Consider the following 22,110-nt stretch of genomic DNA (forward strand, 5'->3'; position numbering starts at 1 on the left):
ACGTACCTTAGATTTAGATATAGATTCCATGTTGCTTGCTAGGTCATCAATCTCCATCTTCAGCTCACTCTTTTCCTTCTCCAGCTTCTGTTTCACACGTTGCAGGTTGTCGATTTGTTCCCCAAGTTCAGCCACACTATCAGCCTGCTTCTTGCGAAGAGCAGCAGCTGTGGCTTCATGCTGGAGGGTTGCTTCTTCCAGATCGCGGCGCATCTTCTGAAACTCCGCTTCACGTTTCTTGTTCATTTCGATCTGTGCTGCAGTCGCACCACCAGCTTCTTCTAGTCGTTCACTGATCTCTTCAAGTTCCCGAGCAAGGTCAGCTCTCTGCTTCTCAGTCTTAGCACGAGAGGCACGTTCAGCTTCAATTTCTTCTTCAAGCTCTTCAATACGAGCCTAAAGTAAACAAATATATATCTTTAACTGTGCTTTATGTGATCCTACATGATACATAAGTTATTCAAAGTTTTGTAAACCTTGTGACTCACCTGAAGCTCTTTGATTTTCTTTTGCAGCTGAGCACCAAGGACCTGCTCATCCTCAATCTTACTTAGTAGTTGACTGATTTCAAATTCCTTTCTGCAATGCAAATAGATTAATGTAAATAACTTGTCTACATAAAAATATGACACTCTAGCTGTTTAAAACCAGAATATCAATTATTCTTACTTCTTCAGTTTCTCATCCAGTTGCTGTTTGTCATTTTCCAGATCCATTATTGTTTCTTGAGACAATTTAAGATCACCTTCCAGTTTTCGCTTGGCCCTTTCAAGATCCATGCGTAACTTCTTCTCTTGTTCCAGAGATCCTTCGAGCTGATAACATACAATGTAAAAGCAAGCACATCTTTTCAGAATGAGAGCGGAAAGAAAGGACCTATGATAGATTTATATATTTTATTGCAATGGATACTTACATCATCAACTTGCTGTTCCAACTTTGACTTGGCCTTGGTGAGTGTATTGACTTTGTCTTCCTCAGCTTGCAAGTCATCCAGTGTCTGCTGGTGGGCCTCCTGTAGAGCTTTCTTTTCCTTTGTTAACTTGACAATGCTTTCATCAAGGGTGGCCATTTCCTCTGTAAGGTTCTTGACCTGTTTGCAAAAATGAGTGTATAAATTCTACTGGTATCTACCATTTGTAACATCACTTGGATGAATCAATTATTTTGACATGGCTCAGAAAAACATCTGCATTTTGCCTTTCTATAAAATTGACAATAGGTAAAGTCACCATAATCTTACCAGACCATAGGGCTGCTCTTTCATTAGAGAGAGTCAACTGGTGATGTTTTAACCTAAGTGTCACCACATCCTAGGTGAGGGGAGATGTTGAGAAGAAGGGTCCTTCATGGTAACCTCAGCCGGTCTGGGAACTGAACCCATACGGGTAGCATCATTTGTATTGCAAACTGGCTGTCCAATCAACTGAGTTAACTGACCCCCTAAATTGGCAATATGATCACTATATATTTGAAAAAAAAAGACACTCAGTACATGCAAAACAATTTTAAATCTACATGTATTCATACCTTGTTTTCTGTAGCATGTTTCTCCTTTTCAACTTTGGCTAAAGTAAGCTCCAAGTCATCGATATCTTTTTTCAGTTCTGAGCACTCATCTTCCAATTTTCTTTTCTTGGCAGTAAGCTCAGCATTTATTTCTTCTTCATCCTCTAGCCTTTCATTTGCTTCTTTAAGTTTAGCTTCAAGTTGAATTTTATTTTTAATGAGCCCCTCGCATTTTTCTTCAGCATCTGCCAATGTTTCACTTTCCTGACAGATAAAATGTGCATGTTTAATAACAAAGGTCATGAGATATGTAAATTTTGCGGAATGCAACCTAGGACAGTGGGCTGGATTTTTATTTCTAGTGGGGCGCTAACATAAGATTTTCTGACCACATATCAACACTGGATGTAATTTCAAAGTGGTCTAAAGAGGGTTGGTATGGTAGAGAATGGGTGAGAGAGGAATATGGCAAATTCAGATTGAATGGAAATGAGGTCATTATTGTGGTTGATTACTTATTTTATAGATACTAATGACACCAAGATAATAGCGCAGTCAAGTGATGTTGAAGTAATAATCTACCATGATCAAATTAATGATGGAGTAGGACCAATTGTCCAAATGGCCTTCTGTTCCTGTTCCTGTGTTCCAGTGGAAGAAAAGGAGATAAGTGGCCGGGCAGAGCAGGCACTTGTGAAAGAACTACACTGTGACTGACTGATACAGGATTTTAGAGGCAGTGGCCATGTTCCATGCAAAGCATTCTATTTCCTGCAATAGGACTCCTGTTATATTGACACACTGGCATTCTTAGGAAGCTTACTATTCATGCACCATGTAGAGACCCTATAAACACATCTTTGTTGTCTCCCAGCCTTCATTGCTTAGCACTATAACCCTCGAGATCAAGAATCTGCCATTATTGCTGCTGGGGTTCCTCCTGATTGATGTACAATTCTTAGAAGCTTGTTCTTAATTCCAGTAATGGCCTTGCCTGCCTCCAGTAGCATTATCATGGTTTTTCTGCACTCACTGCTCTCCCTCATGATCTATGATGACTCATTTCCCACCATACTGGCCACAACTGACCCAACTTGCATTGATTACACTCTGAACGAGCACTGAAAACACTGTCTGTTCTGTCATTCTTGACATCTCCTCTTTTTAATATAGTGTTCTGAATAACATCTGTCCATAAGAGTGTACCTTTGTCTCATAGATCAGCTTTGAGACCCTTTGTGTCTCTTGCCTCCTCTAAGGAATTATAATTGACCCATCAGCAAGTTGACAGTTTGCTCATTGGTATGCTTGATTACAGGGAGACCATTTTCAGGAAGCTAGCAAATTCTACCCACTTTTCAACAATCAACAGTAAGTCAGAATCTTCTTAGGAATCCATCATGCCATGTGGTGGTGAGATTTCAAGTGCCTGTCTTCGTTCCCACCTCTGACACGCTATAAAAACTTTGTCCAATATGTTACTAATCTAAGAGAGAGCTAGAAACAAGTACAATGATTCAAATCAACTGAATTATGCCATCATATTTGAGCATATATATTATTTGGTTTCAAATTTAATTAATTGTATTATAGCACTTTTTTATTGGCTCATCGTAACAGATATATCAAGACCTCTTTTCACTGATATTAAAGTTTCAATTCTGAGGTATAAATTTCATTTCAACAAGAATATTGGAATTAAATTGCACTCATACTGTTATCTTTGATGTATTTAGCACCACAGGATTGCGCATAATTTAGCATTAACTGGCAATATTTCTATACAAATTTAAAACAATGGTTGGCCTCCAAAATACCAAAAGGTCAGGAATGAAGAGGTCACAAGCTGGTTTCAGCGCTGAAAGCTGGAGTAGAGTAAGACCATAAGACGTAGTTGCAAAATTGGGGCGTTCAACCCAATGAGTCTGCTCTGCCATTTGGCTGATGTGTTTCTCAACCCCATTCTCCTGCCTTCTCCCTCTTACCCTTGAACTCCTTACTAAACAGTAAAAGGGCTTCATTCATTGATGCTTCAGGTGTGTGAAAATAATACACGAAAGCATTTATTGTCCTACATGAGGAGTGCAAAGTTTCATTGAGAAACTATGGAAGTTTAAATATTTATTAAATTCAGTAGAAGTTGAATTATCGAAGTAACAACGACTGCACTGAATTATTTTATCAAGAATTGTGATCAGGATTTTGTAGAGGTGTAGAGGAGTCTTTAAGACTGAGATTTCTGCTTTTCCATGAGTGGAAAAGCACCCAGGAACAAGTGGCAATCTGGCAGTTAATTTGTCATCCAGTGGGCTTCTTCATGATTCAAGTCCAGGGATAGTGAGGCCTTGCCCTGTTTGAAGCACCTGTCAATTAGAGGCTGACAACCATTGTGAGAAACTGTTACCAAGGCAGGACGCAGATGATGGAGTGGGCAATGGAGGGAGAAGAGAGAGGGAGTCAGACGCAAGGGTGGGGGTGTTGATTTCAGCGGACAACCCAATAATCCTCATTCATGCCCCAAGTTACTGGGTTAAATTCAGTTATTCATTGACCATTTAAGTATCTTTATTGGTGACAGTTGATCATGGATCTTCCTGCCCACACTTAATTGCTGAGGTGGTGGGAAGGTGGTGCCTAGTGGCAATCCACCCAATTATTTGCTCTTTTCAACACCTATCCACCAGGCCTAGGGGGGAAGGGGGAGGGGTTTCTGAAATTCAGACTTGATATATATGAAAATTGATGTAATCAGAAAGCATACCGACTGGACTTGAAGAACCAGGTCATTTTTTTCCTGTATCAGTGTCACCATTTTCTCCTCCAATTCCTTTCTTCTTGCTTCAGATTTAGCTAGTTCTTGTTTAGTCTTTTCAAACTCCACTTTCATATTCGCCATTTCCTTTTCAGATTCAGCGCTCTTTAGAAGAGGCTTGATCTTGAAGAACAGTTTCATCCATGGCCAGTGCTTGACATTCATGAATGCACGGATGTTGTACTGCAGGGTAAAGACAGATTCCCTGAAGATGAAAATGACAAAGTTAATTGTATAAACAATATCTATGCATGATTTACTTCTTTTCCATCTCTTAATACAAAACATACCAGAAAGATGTAAATTAACTTTACCTTCTCTCCATCATTTTCATGAATTCAACTCTCATGAGAAATCCACGGCTAACAGCTTGTATGCGGGTAACGAGTTCTGCTAACTTGTCATCTCTCATCTCTTCAAGAAGACCAAGGAGACCAGCTTTGAAAAACACCTTTAATGAAACAAATGTTTTCAGGTGGTGACAAAGTCTATTAATCACATGGTAAAGTATTAGACACATTTTTAAAACGGTCACTGACCTTAGTATGACCAAACTTATACTGGGTGTGATCAACATCGATGGAGCCCAAGAGTTTTTCAGATGCTTTCTTGCTGTCAATGAACTGTCCTTCAGGAATTGCACTTGCATTCAGAATCCTGTATCTGTTATGTTTAATGTTTGAGAATTTTAAGAAGTGTAGCTCCATGTTAATTTTCATCGAATCATTGTGCATTTACACAACTTCTTACCTTTGTTTAAAGTCACCATACAGAATTCTACTTGGAAATCCCTTTCTGCAGATTCTGATTCCTTCAAGTACACCATTACATCTGAGCTGGTGCATTACTAAGTGATTATCCATAGTGCCTAAAAAAATAGAAGGAATGGTGGTGATAACTTTTCTTTTAGCTACATTTTTATTCCAATAATCAATGTGTAATTGATATTTATAGGTGAATAGGAAAAGATCAAAGAAAAGTAATTTCTGTAATCTGCTCCAAGATTTGTTTGAGTTCTAATACAGCATATTTCAACTACCTGGAGTCTTTGTCTCATTTGGAATTATGCAGCGCACAAAATGTGGGTGAGTAGACCTCAAGTTAGTCATCAGTTTATTCAGGTTTTCCTGTAGAAGATAATTTATCTTCATTATTTTTGAGGCATTTCCATTAATCCATGTTTACCGTTATGCTCTATTGGTAGAAATGTATGGGGGCATTTGAATCAGCATGTAATCTACCTTAACTTGCTGTTTTTTTGTTTCCAACACACTGCCATCAACCTGGGAAAATTATAACAGTTTTCCAAGAACGACGCTCCATTCTAGTTCCTCAATTAGAGTAGCAAGATGTTGAAAACACATATATATTTCACCCATTAAAAGGGCCATCATGTACCTGATGGGACACCTATTTTTTTCTTTATTATATAGAAAATAGAAATAGGTGTAGACCACTCAGCCCTTCAAACCCGCTCCTGTATTCAATGTAATCATGGCTAATCATCTAAGTTAGTGCCCAGTTCCCACTTTCTTCCCATGCTTTCAGATCCTTTAGCCCTAATGACTTTAGCCAACTCATTCCTGAAAACATCGAATGCTTTGGCCTTAACTGGCCTAAGAGAACTCCACAGACTCACCAGACTCTAGGTGAATAAATTTATTCTTAGTTTTAAATGACCTATTCTTGAACTGTGACCTTGTGGCCACAACTGTTAATTTGACATGTCATGTGTCACTAGCAAGCCAGCATTTGTTACTCATCCCTAATTGTCCTTAACTTAAGAAGCTTGCTAGGCTATTTCAGAGGGCAGTTGAATTAAGAATACAGTGGACCTAAAGTCATAGATATGCATGACAAGCTTGCATCTTGAAAAGACATTTGTTACAGAAAGCATGGTCACCATTACTGAGAAAAACATTAAATTCTAGACTTTATTAATTGAATTTAATTCCACAATCATTAGTAGAACTTGAATTTCAGTCTTTAAAGTGATAGGTTCAGTTTCTGGAATACTTGTCTGAGATTGTACCCCAACACCATTTCCCCTGGGAGAATACTTCTTGGAAGTAATCACTTCATGACTAAATCATGCAGTTCTAATATATTAAAAAGAAACATACCCTAAACAAAGCTGAGACAGTCTGAAAAGATGAACCCTTCTTTTTGCCTCCCTTCTTGCCAACTTCAGCTGCAAGGTAATATTTTCAGCAATTAGTAATGGAAAACTTTTGAACAAAATATTCTCAAAATTGAAGATCAAATCATACCTTCTGCAGAATGACCAGCGTAAAGTGTTTGCAACAGTTTCAGAGAAGACTTCTGGTATAGACCAATAACAGTTTCATTCAGTGGGTCCTTGTTCTTTTCCAGCCAACCAGTGACGTTATAGTCAACAGTGCCAGCATAGTGGACTAAGGCGAAGTGAGCTTCAGCCTTGCCCTTAGCAGGCTTGGGTTTCTGGAAGTTCTTGCTTTTTCCAAGGTGCTGATCATATAGCTTATTTTTGAAAGTGAGATCTGAAGCCTTGGGAAACATGCACTCCTCTTCCAGGATTGAGAAAATACCCATGGGCTGTGAATTGAAGTAAAAGAAGAATGAATAAAGTGTATCAGATGTCCATTCAATTATAAGCATATGGCAGCTACAATCATATTATATGTCCATTATTAGCATCAATCCTCTATCGATCTTAATGTCCTCACCTTTTCAATGAGCTCAATACAAGCAGCCAGATCCATACCAAAATCAATGAATTCCCATTCAATTCCTTCTTTTTTGTACTCTTCTTGTTCCAGAACAAACATGTGGTGGTTGAAGAACTGCTGCAGTTTCTCATTAGTGAAGTTGATACATAACTGTTCAAAGCTGTTAAACTGCATAGTATAGAACAATTAAAAGAGATAATCAGTCACTGAATTGTCCACTTTGTTTTTAAAAAAGCATAATGAATATAAGCACCACTTATATGGACGTAGAACATATTATTTTTGTAAAATGTGACAAATCCCTGTCATTTTTTTTCCCTTTTCATATCCATACGTACATACTTATATTGAAAATTGCCTATTTAAATTTTGCAGCCTGTAATTACACCCTACACCAGTGGAGGTGCTATAGCACCACTGTTGCAGTTATTGAGCGAGAGGTTTACACATCAGTCCCACTATAATTGTGAATTTAAAACTTTACAATATGATATATTTATTTGTATATGAAAATAACAACAAAATGTAGACTAAATTAGACTTTTAGATCAGGTCAAATGATCCCTTGCCCTCTAACCTTGAATCCTTTTGATGATTATAAAATTGATTGGTAATTCGTTAAAAATAGTACAGCACAACTTATTAATGTGTTATATTATAAGTTCATATTGAACTATTAAAATGAAAACAACCTATGTGAACATGTCACAATGTAGAGAAATAAACACTTTCCATTTGATATTTATGGTACTTTACACGACTTCAGTGTATTTTAAAGTGACATCAGAAATAATTAACTGTTTTTGAATGCAGCCACTGTTTTAATGTAGGAAACATGGCAAGCACATTTGTAAAGTGCTTGCTCACACAAGCAGGAATGACCGACAATCCACATTGGTCATTGGATCAGGCAACTAAAAAGAATCTTTTGCTGTTCTTTGATAGTAATGGAAAGTTTTACATCTACCTAAGAGATCAAAAGAGGGCCACCATTTAATGCCTGATCTGAAAAAGAGCACAGTGTTCTCTTCGTACTGAAATGTCAGCCTGGATTATCAAGTCTCCAAAATTGTGCTAGAACACCTATGTTCTAGTTCATAGGCGGGACTGCTGCTAGTGAACCATAACTGAAACCACTGACTCCCTGACTCCAAGTGGAACAATTGAAATGTCACTAGTGGCAGGAGAGTACAATTACACTAAGGCAAGTTTGCATAAATAGTTTTCATTTGAAATGTATGCATAGAAATGTATAACACACAAAAATAAAAGATTTTACTTTAACACAAGATGTAGTTGATCCCAACTATTTAACTCTGTCAGCTGGAGCACACAGTAGGTATTAACTTGTCATTCAGAAAATACCAACTAGCATCATCATAATACATGTAATTTAGATATTCCTCAAAAATAATGTAATGTCTCTTACATCAAAGATTTCAAAACCAGCAATGTCCAGCACACCAATGAAAAACTGTCTGGGCTGTTTTGTGTCCAATTGCTGATTAATACGAATCACCATCCACAAGAACATTTTCTCATAGACTGATTTTGCAAGGGCACCAACAGCATTGTTTACCTATCGAGACAAAGCACACATCATTGACAGAATGTACATCAGAACACTAAGAAGCAATTTCACCAGAAGGACATCAGAAGTGAAAACAGTACCTGCTGTACGGTCTGACCTTTTGTCACAAATTCATTGCCGACCTTTACTCGTGGATAACACAAAGATTTGAGTAAATCAGCAGAATTGAGACCCATCAGGTAAGATGCTTTGTCAGCAACTAACAAGGAGAAAAGTGGTTCAGTCATACTGTAAGGTGAATGAAACCAACCATCATGCTTGTACCAGCCATTTGAAAGGATTATTATACTGTCTTGTACTTACAGCTTTGGAAATATTTCCCTTTCTTGCAATTATATAATAACGTTTTGAAAAATATTGTTGCATTTTCTTACATCGCTGCATGGAATATGCATTCCAGATTTAAAAGTTCACTCTCGACAAATAAATTCTCTTCCACTCATTTCATCTCTATGTATTTTATCTATTTGACCTTTGGTCAGAAAATCTTCTGCACTTTGATTTTGAGCATTTGTTCCAAAACTTCACTTTTTCTGTTCTTTGGAAACAGAAAATACTGGAAATACTTGACAGCTTTGGCAGCTATCAGAGAAAGTGAAATGCAGCCAATTGGCAAAGTCTTCCAGTCCCAAAGGTGGACAGCATTAACATGGGAAAGTAACATAAAATTAGACCAGGAGTTAGCGTATATACCCTGTCCTGATCTCACCACCACTTGAATTAAGTTCTAGGTGGAAAGAGCCAACTTTCCAGCACCACACCAATTGACATTACTTGACAATTAATTGAGAGCATTCCTGCCTAGCAGCAATTATCTCAGCTTAAATAGAACAAAACAGAGGAGGTCCACCCAATTGAGAAACTAATCTGAGCAAGCTATCATTGAACTGGGGTCTCTCTATCTGCCATAATTTGTCATACCTGATTTGTGTCGGATCTCCCCTGTTTTCCTTTCCTGTAACTATTTTGTTCTATTTCTAAGTGTCTTCTTGGATCCATGTCACTTTATTGGTTTAGTCAGATTATTGAGTTAGAATTCTCATCGTTGTGTGCAGATTATTTCATGCCCTCCCCTCACCTCACCTCACCTCGCCCCTCTGGAATCTCCATTCAATTCTGGGTATTTTCTAATTCTGGTTTGGAGTTTCTATGTCAAGCCTATTTTCTCTATCTCTCTCAAGACTTTTAAAGATGCCAACCTTTACTCGTGGATAACACAAAGCTTTGAATAAATCAACAGAATTGAGACCCATCAGGTAAGATGCTTTGTCGGCAATTAAAAAGGAGAAAAGTGGTTCAGTCATACTGTAAGATTAATGAAACTAGCCATCATGCTTATACCAGCCATTTGAAAGGATTATTGCACTGTCTTGTACTTTTAAAACCTACGTCTTTGACTGAGCTCCTCAACACGGTTTACGTAAAATTTTAATTGATAAAGCACCAGTGAAACACATCAAGATTTCTAACACGTACAAAGCTCCTAATTTTCTTTTATAACTTAAAAGATGAGGACTACTCCTGAACTTGCACAATAGCAATTGAGATGGATTAGGACAAGCCCCAAGGAAATTCAACTTCAGAGTTATCACTAGGATGTTACTGATGTAAAATAGTGCTTTATTAAATTTCCATCCTTGTTTTTACTCAAAATGAGAGAAACCACAGTCATAGAACTAGTAATTCACAAGCTTGACCTGCATAAAATATGTGAAGCATACGTGGGACTATATCAATCATTGTTACTGGGAGCAATTGGATGTGATGAATTAATAATATTACTGAAACAAATTGCAACATTGTGTATTGATTAAGTTGTTTCCTTGTATGTGCATATTTAACACACAAGACCCACGAGGCTATAGAAGGAGCCTTCTTTAATGTGGCAAATTATAAGATCTGGAAAGCCCTGGTTGTGTGAGTTGTTGAAGCAGATTCAGTGATAACTTTCAAAGTAATTGGACAAAAGAATTGAAGGGAATACATTCAATGGGACATGAGGAAAGAGCAAGGGTGGCAGTATCAATGATCCAACAAATTAATGCTAAGCCAAATGGCCTCATTACACAAGAAAGCACAGAATATTGCGCTGCCATGTAAAGTGATTAATATGGTAGCATATCACTTCATGAATTCTTCATACATAATGCAGCGCCAATAAAACATTTGTGATCCCTTACTTTATTAGAACTTGTCATTACATGTAGCTCAAAACACCTTAGTGTGGTCTCAATGATAAGGAAACATGGGAATAATATTCACCAATAGTACAGATTTGACGAAAGTTTACTTCTCCAAACAAAAGATATGGTTATGTTCCATTACCAATGTAACAGCAAAAGAATGTGTCAAGGTAGGCACTAATGAGATTCTATCCCTCAGTCGTATACCTGTGCAAATTTAATTTCCAATTCTGTATCATGCTAATATTTTGAGATGCAAGACACATCATTATGCTTTATAACATTGCTCATGATGTTCAATTGCTTTCATGTTACCTTCAGTGCCATCGGGCTCTGCTTGTTCCTCTCGTTGTTTCTGCTTGAACTTTAGGTTGCCATAGTGCATTACTGCACCGGTAAGTTTGTAGATGCCTGTTTTCTCTTCACTTGTAAAGCCCAAAATGTCAATGGCTTCCTAGCAACCAACAAAAATAATCAGTAACATGACAGTACTCTGAAAATGGATAGAAATTTGAAATTCACAAACAGAGTATTAACTTACATCAGTGGCCATCAGTTCCTCATCATCATTGATACTGGGAACAGTGATCTCCCCCTGGCTAACAAAATGGAAGTCGTAGGGGTTGGTGGTAATGAGTAACATTTCTGAAATCAAATAACAGCCGCACATTAATTGGTGAATTTTAAATATTTTTATTTTAGTAATAAATGAACTTAAAATCTACTAGTAAAAAAAGTAACAATTAGTGAAAATTTCAATTAGGTTAATCTCCAGATCTCTTACCAATAAGTTCTGGCTTTTTGTTGCATGTAACCTGATAGAAAATGTGATAGCTTCTTTCAGCTTTTAACTGGAATGTAACTCTGGATTTCTCCAGGAGATCTGTATTTGGAACATTAGAGTTCATTAGGAATATTGCCTCCTTAATAAATTAATTGGAGCATTTCAAACTTTTATTCGTACATATGAGACTGATAAGTACTTACAAGTTTCAATATCAGCAGAGGCCAGTTTTCCTGTGGCTCCAAAGTGAATTCTGATGAATTTACCCTTTGAAATAGAATTTCAGAAACATAGCTGAACTCTTTGAGAGATGTTTCACAAAATGAGTATTAAATGTGCTTTTAAGGTTTTTGTTTAATTTATTTCATGTTGTTTAGCATATTTAAAATTGACTTTTAATATGTTATACTGGTGCTGCCCAAACACTTACAAAGCGAGACGAGTTGTCATTTCTCACTGTCTTGGCATTACCAAAAGCTTCCAGCAGAGGGTTAGCCTGGATGATTTGATCCTCCAGAGTTCCCTAGAAGTATATTTGATAAGTGTTAATAATGAAGCAACTAATTTGTTGGATGAAAACAATATGAACACAATAATGTTTAACTAGTATGACATCAAAGCTGAATTTTGTTAGAACAATATAATTACAGTGTGATTTGTTGGAAAAGTTTCAAAGTTGTGATAGTCAATGGAAATAAACAGTACATTTCAGAGAGAAGAGAGAAAATGTTGGAGAAATTCAGCAAGTCTGGTAGAATCTGTGAAGAGAGAAAATTAGAGTTAATGTTTCATTCTGAAATACATTCTGAAGCAGTGTCATATCAGACTCAAAACATTAACTCTATTCCCTTCTCCACAGATGCTGCCAGATCTGCTGACTTTCTTCAGCATTTTCTATTTCAGATTTCCTGCATCTGCATGCTTTGCTTTTATATGCAGTTGAGTTCAGTTGAGGGGTCCAGCAAGAAGTCACTTGGAGATGAAAGAGATTTGGAACAGGGAAGAGAAGAGTTCTTTTCACTGAAAAAGCTGTGAGATTGCATTGGCATTCTCAAGTGTCTAATTACAGCTAAGGAACCACTTGCAAATACGTCTTGTCTCACACACACACACACACACACACCTCTGCATTTTCCCAGCTGGGATATACCCTTGGTTCCCTTCTTATTCTCATCTGTCTGTTGGCCCTTGATATCATTTAAATGTACCATTTTAATGGTCACCTTTACACTGAGGACATCCAGTTCTACCTTGGCACTGCCTGTCTTGATCCCTCCACTTTTGCTCATTTATCAAGCTACTTATCTGACATTCAGCATTAGATCTCTCTCTCCCCCGGCAACTGTGACCTTGTCATTATATTTGATCTTAAGGTGAACTTCTGACCATATTTTGACGCCATCATTAACACCACCAGATTCCACCTCCATAACTTCATCAACATTGTCCCTGTCTCAGCTCATCTTTTGTTCAAATATTAATTCTTTCCTTTCTAAACTCTGGGCTCAATCTTTCAGTGCACTCCTGGTACATCCCCGACATTCTCTCAAGCTTGAGGTCAGCAAGTAATTAAACAGGTCAATGATATGCTGTTCTTTATTATGAGAAGAACTGAACATAAAAATAAGCGTGTATGCTTCAGTTATACAGGGCATTAGTGAGACCACATCTTGAATAATACTATGTGCAGTTTTGGTCTCCTGATTTAAAAGTAGTCTGTAAACTCCAGAGGAGGTATATTCAATTGATACTTGGAGTGATCAGGTTGGGCAGTTTAGGCTTACTTTCACTGGAGTTTAGAAGAGTGAGAGGTAATTTGACTCAAATGTTTAAGATCCTAAATTGTTTTGACTAGGTAAACTTGGAATGGGTTTTCCTCTTGTGCATGAGTCCAATCCTGTTTTAAAATGAAGGATCATACTTTAGGACAAAAATGGAGTGCAAGTTTTTCAATCAGAGAGTTGTGATTTTCAAGCTTCTGAGTCTATGGAGGCACAGAGGCAAGTAATGGAATACAGATAGACTCCTGTAAGGCCGACAAATTAAAGTTTTTAATAGGAGGTAAATGGGAGTGTGGAATTCAAAACAAAAAGAGATGAATCGTGATCTTATTGAGTGGCAGCGCAGTCTTGAAAGGCTGAATGATCTACTTCTAATTCATATGCCCATTCACACATTGACCAAGATGTTGCTGCCCTATTCAATTCCATTCATTTTTCTCACCTGTGTTCAGTAACCTACATTGATTCCTCCCTAAAAAAGCTCTTGATGTTAAAATTCTCATCAATATGTTCAAGTTCCTTCATGGCTTTGTTCCTGTCAATTCTCTAATGTCCTGTGGTCCAGCAAAACTCTGAGATACCTGTGCTTATCTAATTTTGAGCTTTTCAGATCTCTGATTGTAATTACTCCAAAACTGGTGGCTATGCATTCACTTGCCTAGATCATAAACATCAAATCTCAACTTGCATCTTTCTGCTTCCATACTTAATTTTCTCCTTTAAATGATTCTTTAAAACCTAAATTCATTGACCAAGCATTTGCTCACCTGATCTAACATCTTTATTTGTATTCAGTATCATGTTTTGTTTTATCATGCTCCTGAGAAGCACCCTAGAATGTCTTGTCATGATAAAAGTATTACTAAATGCAAGTTGTGGTGGATTCCAAGTCAACACCTAAGAATAGAGTTGCTAAATAATTGATTACATAGGTAGTTGAGGAAAAGTGCAAGATAAGAGATAGGAGTGGGATTAGACATTGTGAATCTTTTCACCACTTAGTATAATCTTGGCTAATCCATGGCTTCAACTCCAATTTCTCCTCCTCCCCCTCAATTTCTGGTCCTTGCATTTCTTGCTATCTCGAGGGAGTAACTACTTGTCTGTCTCAACCTTAAATGTATTAAACAATAGCACATCTATAATCATTTGGCATAGAGAATTCCAACGATTCACAACTCTCTGAATAAAGTCATTTCTTCTTATCTCAGCCCTAAATGATCAACCCCATATCTTGAAACTATCTCTCCTGGCTCTACATTCCCCAAACTAGGAATTTAATGAAATGGCAACAAAAAGAATACACAAGCCTTTGACAATTGCTTCTCTGGGTAATAGTCTCTGACAGTAGCTAATTAGACCCAATAGAACATTTCTATTCTGTAAATTTAATGTAATTTTATCTAAAATATGAAGCAAAGGCCTTGATTTAATTGCATCCAAATATATTTTCTGAAGTGCTAAACTGCTGCTAATGCTCCAGTGCCAGCAAATTATTACAAAAAGTCACATTTATATTATCAACAAATGATTTGCTGACATTTTATAACTGAATATTTAGGGCTCTCTTCAGTTTAACCATTCATTTAGAACTTGTTGATTTACTTTAAGTGAACCTGCAGTTTGCTCCTTCTTCTTGGCATCACTACTTGCTGCAACTGAGGCAAAGTACTGGATGACACGTTTCGTGTTCACAGTCTTCCCAGCACCGGATTCTCCACTAAGGACAGAACAGAGAACTGTGAAAATATTTAACAGCTTTCGTTTCAAAATCAAAAGTACTGTAAGGTTCAGGTGCTAAACATGTACATAAGCTTAACAATCTTACGTGATCAGAATGGACTGATTTTCACGGTCTGGAAACAGAAAAAAGACCACCATTAGTATTTCTGCAGTCCTCCACTGCATTGCTTATTAGGATAGGGCATAATTGAAACATGTAGCTTTTGGAATGCTGCTACAGTCTAATCCTAAAAATATTGATATATGCATGTAAATTTTGCTTTACCTCTGCACTAGTCTAAGACACTGTTATTCCTTACAACTGCAGGTAACATTAGGAAAGTGTTTGTACGTGAGCCAAACAATGAAAAGAGAACAATGGGTTCTATGACTAAATAATTTAAATTGCAGAAGAAGCTGAAACAAAAGAACAGAACAAGCAAGCAGAGATTGCTTCAGTCCCATGGAAACCAAAGTTAAGTGCCATAGATATGATAAGAAGTAAAAGCAAATTGCTTTTAGATAGAATTATGAGGCCACCATGGACACTAAATGCCTACAGTGGAAAACATCCCCTCTGTATATCCCTTTATATTGCCACAGCTGCACTGATAATAGCCATAGGAGTAGGAAAATAAGTGTTAAAAGAAGTTATCAGACTGAAGCTATAGCAAAGCAGGGCCTTGACTGCATGCTATCCTATGACTAGTGAATGAATGTCACTAAAAGACTAGTCTTGTGAAAGGTAGGAGCTTTGGATGACAGATTGGGGTATAAAAATGGAGTCCAAACAATGGAGCCAGGGTAGATTATTTCAGGAGACACTCAGCAGAGACACTAGGCCTTTGAGCCACAGAGTGCTATGAAAAGATATAAAAGAGACCTAAGGGGCAACTTTTTTCACACAGAGGGTGGTACATGTATGGAGTGAGTTGCCAGAGGAAATGGTGGAGGCTAGTACAATTGTAACATTTAAAAGGCACCTGGATGGGTGTATGAATAGGAAGGGTTTGGAGGGATATGGGCTGCGTGCTGGCAGGTGGGACTAGATTGGATTGGGATATCCTGTCGGCATGGACGAGTTGGACTGAAGCATCTGTCTCCGTGCTCTACATCTCTATGACTGTATGATTCTAAGTCACTTAGAAGGGTATGCTAATATTTCCAGTGAGGTGCAGACACTTATCCCCAAGCCTTTTCATTTATTTTAATCAACTTGTTCAGACATATAATATTATACCTTCAAGGCAGCTGGGACTTGAACCTGGACCTTTTGGCCCCAGAAGTAGGATCATCATTGTTGCACCGCAAGACCCTATTGTCTTAATGCAAGTGGTGAATGGTAAGTTTCTTCTGGTATATTTTAATTTTTGTTACAGTGCTCCTTAGCTGTTTACATGAATTTTAGCTGTTGGTATTATTTTTGAAAAGTTGATAGCGGCATTGATAATGAAGTTTCCAACTCACCAGTTTGCATGAACTGATAGGCGTTATCAGAGATGGAGAAGATGTGGGGAGGAGCTTCTTGACGCTTCTTGCCCCTGTAACCGACCACTACTTCGGGATTGTACACGGGCAACCACTTGTAGGGGTTCACCGTGACACAGAACAGCCCAGAGTAGGTCTAAATTCAGAGAATCGAAGGGTATTAGAAATTCTGCAACATTCTGAACAATAAATAACATTTCTGCTGTTACGTTTGAGGGAGATGGGTTCGCTTACATAGATCATCCAAGCTGCATAACGCTCTTTGAGGTTAAACAGCACAGCTGGTTCACTCAGATGAGTCATCATGGCCATATCTTCGATTTTATCGAATTTCGGAGGGTTCATTGGAAAGACTTCATCTTCTTTCACAGTTACAGTCTGCAAAATGACCAGTAGATCTTTAGTCACGTTCTTAAATCAAAATAATTGTTAAAGTTTGTTTTCTAAAGCTACACTTTTCTGAAACACACACCTGCTTATTTATGGTTTCAACGACCACTTTACCACCTTCTCTGCTCTTGATGGTGCCTTTAGTGAACTCCTCTTTCGGATCCACACAGAAGCAAGCAGTCTTCGCTTCGAAGGGTCGATTTTGGGCTTCAATCCGTTCTTTCTCAGGCTTTCGAAGATAGATCGCTGCCTCCCCAAAAACGGCCATCTCTGCGTCTGAGCTCATGATTGCAGTTCACTGCAGAAAATAGAATTTAAATTATTATTGGAAGATAGTTTATGAAATGATTCTACGATAACTGTACATCTGTGTGTACGTTTTACACTGCATCCCATCACAAAGCCAGACACCTTCAAGTCAACAGGGTTATCTCTGCACGCCCAACCCAAGTGCTGACAAATAAAACCTAATGATTCTTTTGTTGCCCGCTGCTGTGTGAGATAAGTTCTAACACCAGTCATTTGGCGGTGCAAAGTGGGTTCCATCCCAAAGTGAAACAGAGTCAGTCAGCCTGTAAAATGTGTGAGACAAGACATGTCAATACGGCTCTGATAGGAGATCATGAGGTGAAGCAGATTTATTTAAGAGCCCAGGCCCCCACTTATTAACAGAGCAATTGCTGGAAAAGCTGTGCATCTGTGGAGAGAAATCAGTTATTGTTTCGGTCGAGTGACCCTTCGTCAGAACTCTCAGAATTGAAAAGGGTCATTGGACCCGAAACGATAACTCTGATTTCTCTCCGTAGATGCTGCCAGACCTGCCGAGCTTTTCCAGCAATTTCTGTTTTTGTTTCTGATTCACAGCATCCGCAGTTCTTTCTGTTTTTACCCATTTATTAAAATTTGGTGTCAACTTTCCAGTTTGGAGTAGCAGCGGTTTGGAAAATCCTTTCAATGATTAAAAATGAGTATATTGGGAATCGATTAGAGATTGGGTAAATCGTTCAGTTGTGGGGTAACTGGACTGGCAACAATAAACTGGACAGCACAAATGGAGACCACCCAGTATCAAACCCAGCTGATCTGAAAGTTGTAAACCTCCGTTTGTAACATTGAGATACAACGGTAGTGTCACTGGCCTTGTAACGTTTTTAAAACATTTTCTTCAGAAGAAAACAGACCAATTACAGGCGGTTTAATAATTCACAATGTTTATTAAACATACAGGACCATGTTATTATTCAGAAGGTTTTAGACCTACGTTTGTACTAAGAACTCGTATAGGGACTTCAACATATTTGAAATGGAAGTGCAATATTTAAGTCAACAGCTAATATATGTCCAGTACACAATACACATCGCGCGATGCTGCCAATATTGGAGCTATCGTGTTTTGCAGTATGTTTGTAACTCTGGCCAGGTTGCATCTTCAGTTACAATATTCGCTGGCTACCCTACATCATAGAGTTATAGAGATGTACACGGAAACAGACCCTTCGGTCCAACTCGTCCTTGCCGACCAGATATCCCAACTCAATCGAGTCCCACCTGCCAGCACCCGGCCCATATCCCTCCAAACCCTTCCTATTTATACACCCATCCAGATGCCTTTTAAATATTGCAATCGTACTAGCCTCCACGACTACCTCTGACAGCTCATTCCATACAGGTGCCATTCTCTGCGTGAAAACGTTGCCCCTTAGGTCTCTTTTATATCTTTCCCCTCACCCTAAACCTATGCCCTCTAGTTCTGGACTCCCCCGACCCCAGGGAAAAGACTTTATCGATTTATCCTATCCATGTCCCTCATGATTTTATAAACATCTATAAGGTCAGCCCCCGACCCTCCAGGGGAAACAGCCCCAGCCTATTTAACATCTCCCTATAGCTCAAATCCTCCGACCCTGGCATCCTTGTAAATCTTTTCTGAACCCTTTCAAGTTTCACAACATCCTTCCGATAGGAAGGGGACCAGAATTGCACGCAATATTTCAACAATGGCCTAACCAATGTCCTGTACAGCCTCAACATGATTTCCCAACTCCTGTACTGAGTACTCTGACTAATAAAGGAAAGCATGCCAAACGCTTTCTTCACTATCCTACCTACCTATCATGTCCTGCTATTGTTACATGTACTATATTCTGAGGCATCTAGAATGCTTTCTTCATACAATTTCACAGTTGCTCTTGGAATGGCGATAGGCGACAACTTGCGTCCAACAAGAATGTATTTCCAGCTGGTCACCGACACATACCAGCTCTGCTCATATTCGCCGATTCCCCATATCTGCACTAAACCGTTTGTCAATCAACCTGTTCCTATCCTCTGGAAGCAAGTGGGCCTTCTTGCCCAGAGGCAGGGGCACTGCCACAAAAGCCCTCACGAAAGTATTTTTTGTCTCTCTTTGTCCTAGTCAAGGACATTACTGCACAACTTTGGAGTAGGTGGCACTTGAACCCGGGCCTCTTCAAATGTAACTATGTGTCATGCTAGGATTGGAACCCACATCTCCAGAGGTTTTAGCTTGAGACTAGATTACTAGGCTAGTGATAGGACCATTACACCAAGCCTCCACCTTTATACGTTTGACCAAATTGTTGAATGACCCCTACCGTATTTGTTTTAGTCAAAAAACTGGAGAATAATTCAATACCTAAGCTCCAGTAATGTCAATGCGCAACCGCGGCATCTAATGTCATAGAATGTACGGGCCATTCACCACAATGCTAATCAAATCAGTTTGAAAATTTCATGCATGGACATTATACTTAGTTTGTCTTACCTTCTTGGATACAAGTAGCCAGAAGTAACGAATCCTGTCCAGTTGCCAGGAGCTGGAAGCAAAAATAAACGTCAATCGTCGCCAGGCAAATGTTTTGTTGACTTGAAAGACTTTGGGCATGAACCTGCCGCTTGAACCTTGTGATTGATGAACTAGAATTATGGGTACGTTAGCGGTCTCTCCAGTTTCTTTCAGCGCAATGAATACGTTTCTGATCCTTTGGTCAACAGTTACACGTTGAACTCCCACAGAAAACGTTTTAAAAGGTGCCTTCCGAGGCAGATGTTCCCCAGTTTAGACCATCAGCATCCTTTGAAATTCAAGATTGAGAGTGGAGACTGCATGGTGGTCTGAACTGTCAAGGGCGCGCCTGCTTTAAGTGCTGTGCTTAGTAACTGTCTTGACCAAGCTTCAATAAATGTATTAAACATTTTGCAATTCAAGTGTATTTGGTATAATTTTAAAAATATATTTTAAAAAGACGCAAGAAATTTCACATCAGTTTCAACAGGGCAAAAAGGCAAAAGACCACGATGAACATTAATCAGGAGAGGAACTTAAGAGGAAAATGTGACATAAATGTAAAAAAAATGCGTTATACAGAAATCTATGGGAAACTGACACTTATGTATCATAGCTAAGTAAAAATAATATTTTGTTATTTCTCCATCGGATAGTTTTCTCAGAGCATTGATTATTCTAATGCTTAACGTTAAATAGCCGTGTCCATTCTATTACGAAAACGTGGGAGAGGTGACCCAATCGAACCTACCTTTGCTATTGGTTCAGTGGAGGATGCCGAGAACCATCCACCGCACCTGCTTTTATAAGAAGAATGTTGCCTACATAGCGGCTGGCTTCTCCAAATATGGAAAATGTGACAATTGGCCCGATTCATTGACCCGACGTGGTTGCCAACTATCTTTTTCCCAGCGAAGAGTTATAATTAGTCGAAAAGCGTGCAACCCCTTAGATATTGGAATGACGGAGTCATTAATCTTCCTGCCACTAAAACATATTATGAGTCGATCTGACGCTGATAGACAGCCTCGGCGATGTTTATATAAACCAGTGAATGATACCTCTACCAAATTGCCTCAGTTGGAGATGCACTGCAGAGACCAAGACTAGTCTAAGTGTCATTTATTATGGTTTTCAATCATCGAGAGTTGTGTAGGTAACAAAAAATTTCAGCATGGTGTAAGTGAATGCTGCATTGGCAAGAGGCTAGACCTGTTTTTAACTGGAAAGGGGATTTTGTAGGCGGGAGGAAAATAATAAAAGTTACTATAGCGGGAAGGTGGAGACGACCTGCAACTGCGGCTTAACTGGGGATGTATCTGTTATCAGGATGTAACCTTGATTTGAAAAGATGAGTGGTAGAAATATCCCAGATTGTGATGATTTAACAGAGTAAAACATCGCTGTACCGGATTATTTGCTATCCATTACATTCAATGGAAGCAAGCCATAAAATACATTTCCAGAGAATTGGAGGTGCCGGTGTTGGACTGGGGTGTACAAAGTTAAAAATCACACCACACCAGGTTAAGTCCTAAAATGACTTTGCAGCTCTTGAGAAGTCGTTACTTGGCGTCATCGCCAATAATCCTTCATCAGCCAGTTCTAGTTCCTCAATCAGTTTCTTAGTCTAACTGAACTTCATGGTTTGCATTAGAGAAATCCAGAGAATTCATTACTTTATACACTTACTAAACGTTTAGGACATCAACGCTATTTGCTAGCTCGCCTCTAAGTTACAGCCCATCTTGACTATGAACTGTATCGTTTTGTCTACAGTGTCGCAGGGTCAAAATATGGAACCTCCTGTTTAACTGCGCTGCCGGTGTCGCTACTGCCTCAACTACCGCTTTCTATTAGGGACTGGCAAGAAATACTGGCCTTGCCAAAGACATCACATCTCAGGAACTAACGAAAAATAAATTTAAATTAAGCTCCCCAAAAATTTGCAACCAAGACACATATCTAAACGTAGTGGCTGTAGTACCGCCTGCCTCCAAGCGTCTCAGGCTGTCTACTTCTTACGTAAAACACAAGTGGAGTGAACCGGCTTTGCTCCCCGTTTTAAATTCTTACAATCACACTAGTGCTAGACTGTAAAAATCAGCGTGGTCCCCTGGTTTCTCCGCTGTCTGTCTGTGATCTGTTTTTCCCTTTTCCATTCCTGCTTTGGGAAGAGCTTGTGTGGTCTGACAGACTCCCGCAATCAGTGACATGCCGGTTCGATGAGAGAGGGTGCATAAATACCGAGCGACATTCGGGATCTTCCCCCTTCGGGAGCTGGAGCGGAACTCTGACGGAGAGCGCCGCAGGTTTGTTACTTTCTGAACTACGAC

At 38.8% G+C, this 22,110-nt stretch overlaps 1 protein-coding gene across 1 annotated transcript in view; it reads right to left on the reverse strand.

The window, feature by feature from the left end:
• The window catches only part of LOC140463861 (myosin-1B-like), a 33,115-nt gene extending 12,524 nt beyond the window's left edge, over positions 1 to 20,591 (reverse strand). Inside the window, exons 1-27 of the mRNA XM_072558287.1 lie at positions 20,526 to 20,591; positions 19,754 to 19,805; positions 17,051 to 17,266; positions 16,813 to 16,956; positions 16,558 to 16,714; positions 15,197 to 15,224; positions 14,974 to 15,088; positions 12,018 to 12,110; positions 11,791 to 11,854; positions 11,588 to 11,686; positions 11,345 to 11,448; positions 11,119 to 11,257; positions 8,701 to 8,819; positions 8,459 to 8,608; positions 7,027 to 7,197; positions 6,592 to 6,895; positions 6,445 to 6,512; positions 5,361 to 5,448; positions 5,072 to 5,189; positions 4,861 to 4,984; positions 4,636 to 4,772; positions 4,271 to 4,526; positions 1,531 to 1,773; positions 917 to 1,093; positions 670 to 815; positions 489 to 579; positions 7 to 396 (exon numbers count right to left, since the gene is read on the reverse strand). Coding sequence (XP_072414388.1) covers positions 7 to 396; positions 489 to 579; positions 670 to 815; positions 917 to 1,093; positions 1,531 to 1,773; positions 4,271 to 4,526; positions 4,636 to 4,772; positions 4,861 to 4,984; positions 5,072 to 5,189; positions 5,361 to 5,448; positions 6,445 to 6,512; positions 6,592 to 6,895; positions 7,027 to 7,197; positions 8,459 to 8,608; positions 8,701 to 8,819; positions 11,119 to 11,257; positions 11,345 to 11,448; positions 11,588 to 11,686; positions 11,791 to 11,854; positions 12,018 to 12,110; positions 14,974 to 15,088; positions 15,197 to 15,224; positions 16,558 to 16,714; positions 16,813 to 16,956; positions 17,051 to 17,254 — 3,729 coding nt within the window. The 5' untranslated portion in view covers positions 17,255 to 17,266; positions 19,754 to 19,805; positions 20,526 to 20,591. The remainder of the gene's footprint in view (positions 1 to 6; positions 397 to 488; positions 580 to 669; positions 816 to 916; positions 1,094 to 1,530; positions 1,774 to 4,270; positions 4,527 to 4,635; positions 4,773 to 4,860; positions 4,985 to 5,071; positions 5,190 to 5,360; positions 5,449 to 6,444; positions 6,513 to 6,591; positions 6,896 to 7,026; positions 7,198 to 8,458; positions 8,609 to 8,700; positions 8,820 to 11,118; positions 11,258 to 11,344; positions 11,449 to 11,587; positions 11,687 to 11,790; positions 11,855 to 12,017; positions 12,111 to 14,973; positions 15,089 to 15,196; positions 15,225 to 16,557; positions 16,715 to 16,812; positions 16,957 to 17,050; positions 17,267 to 19,753; positions 19,806 to 20,525) is intronic.
• Between the last annotated feature and the right edge of the window lie 1,519 nt (positions 20,592 to 22,110).

This window comes from Chiloscyllium punctatum, chromosome 39 (genome assembly GCF_047496795.1).
Source record: "Chiloscyllium punctatum isolate Juve2018m chromosome 39, sChiPun1.3, whole genome shotgun sequence".
NCBI classification, from domain to species: domain Eukaryota; kingdom Metazoa; phylum Chordata; class Chondrichthyes; order Orectolobiformes; family Hemiscylliidae; genus Chiloscyllium; species Chiloscyllium punctatum.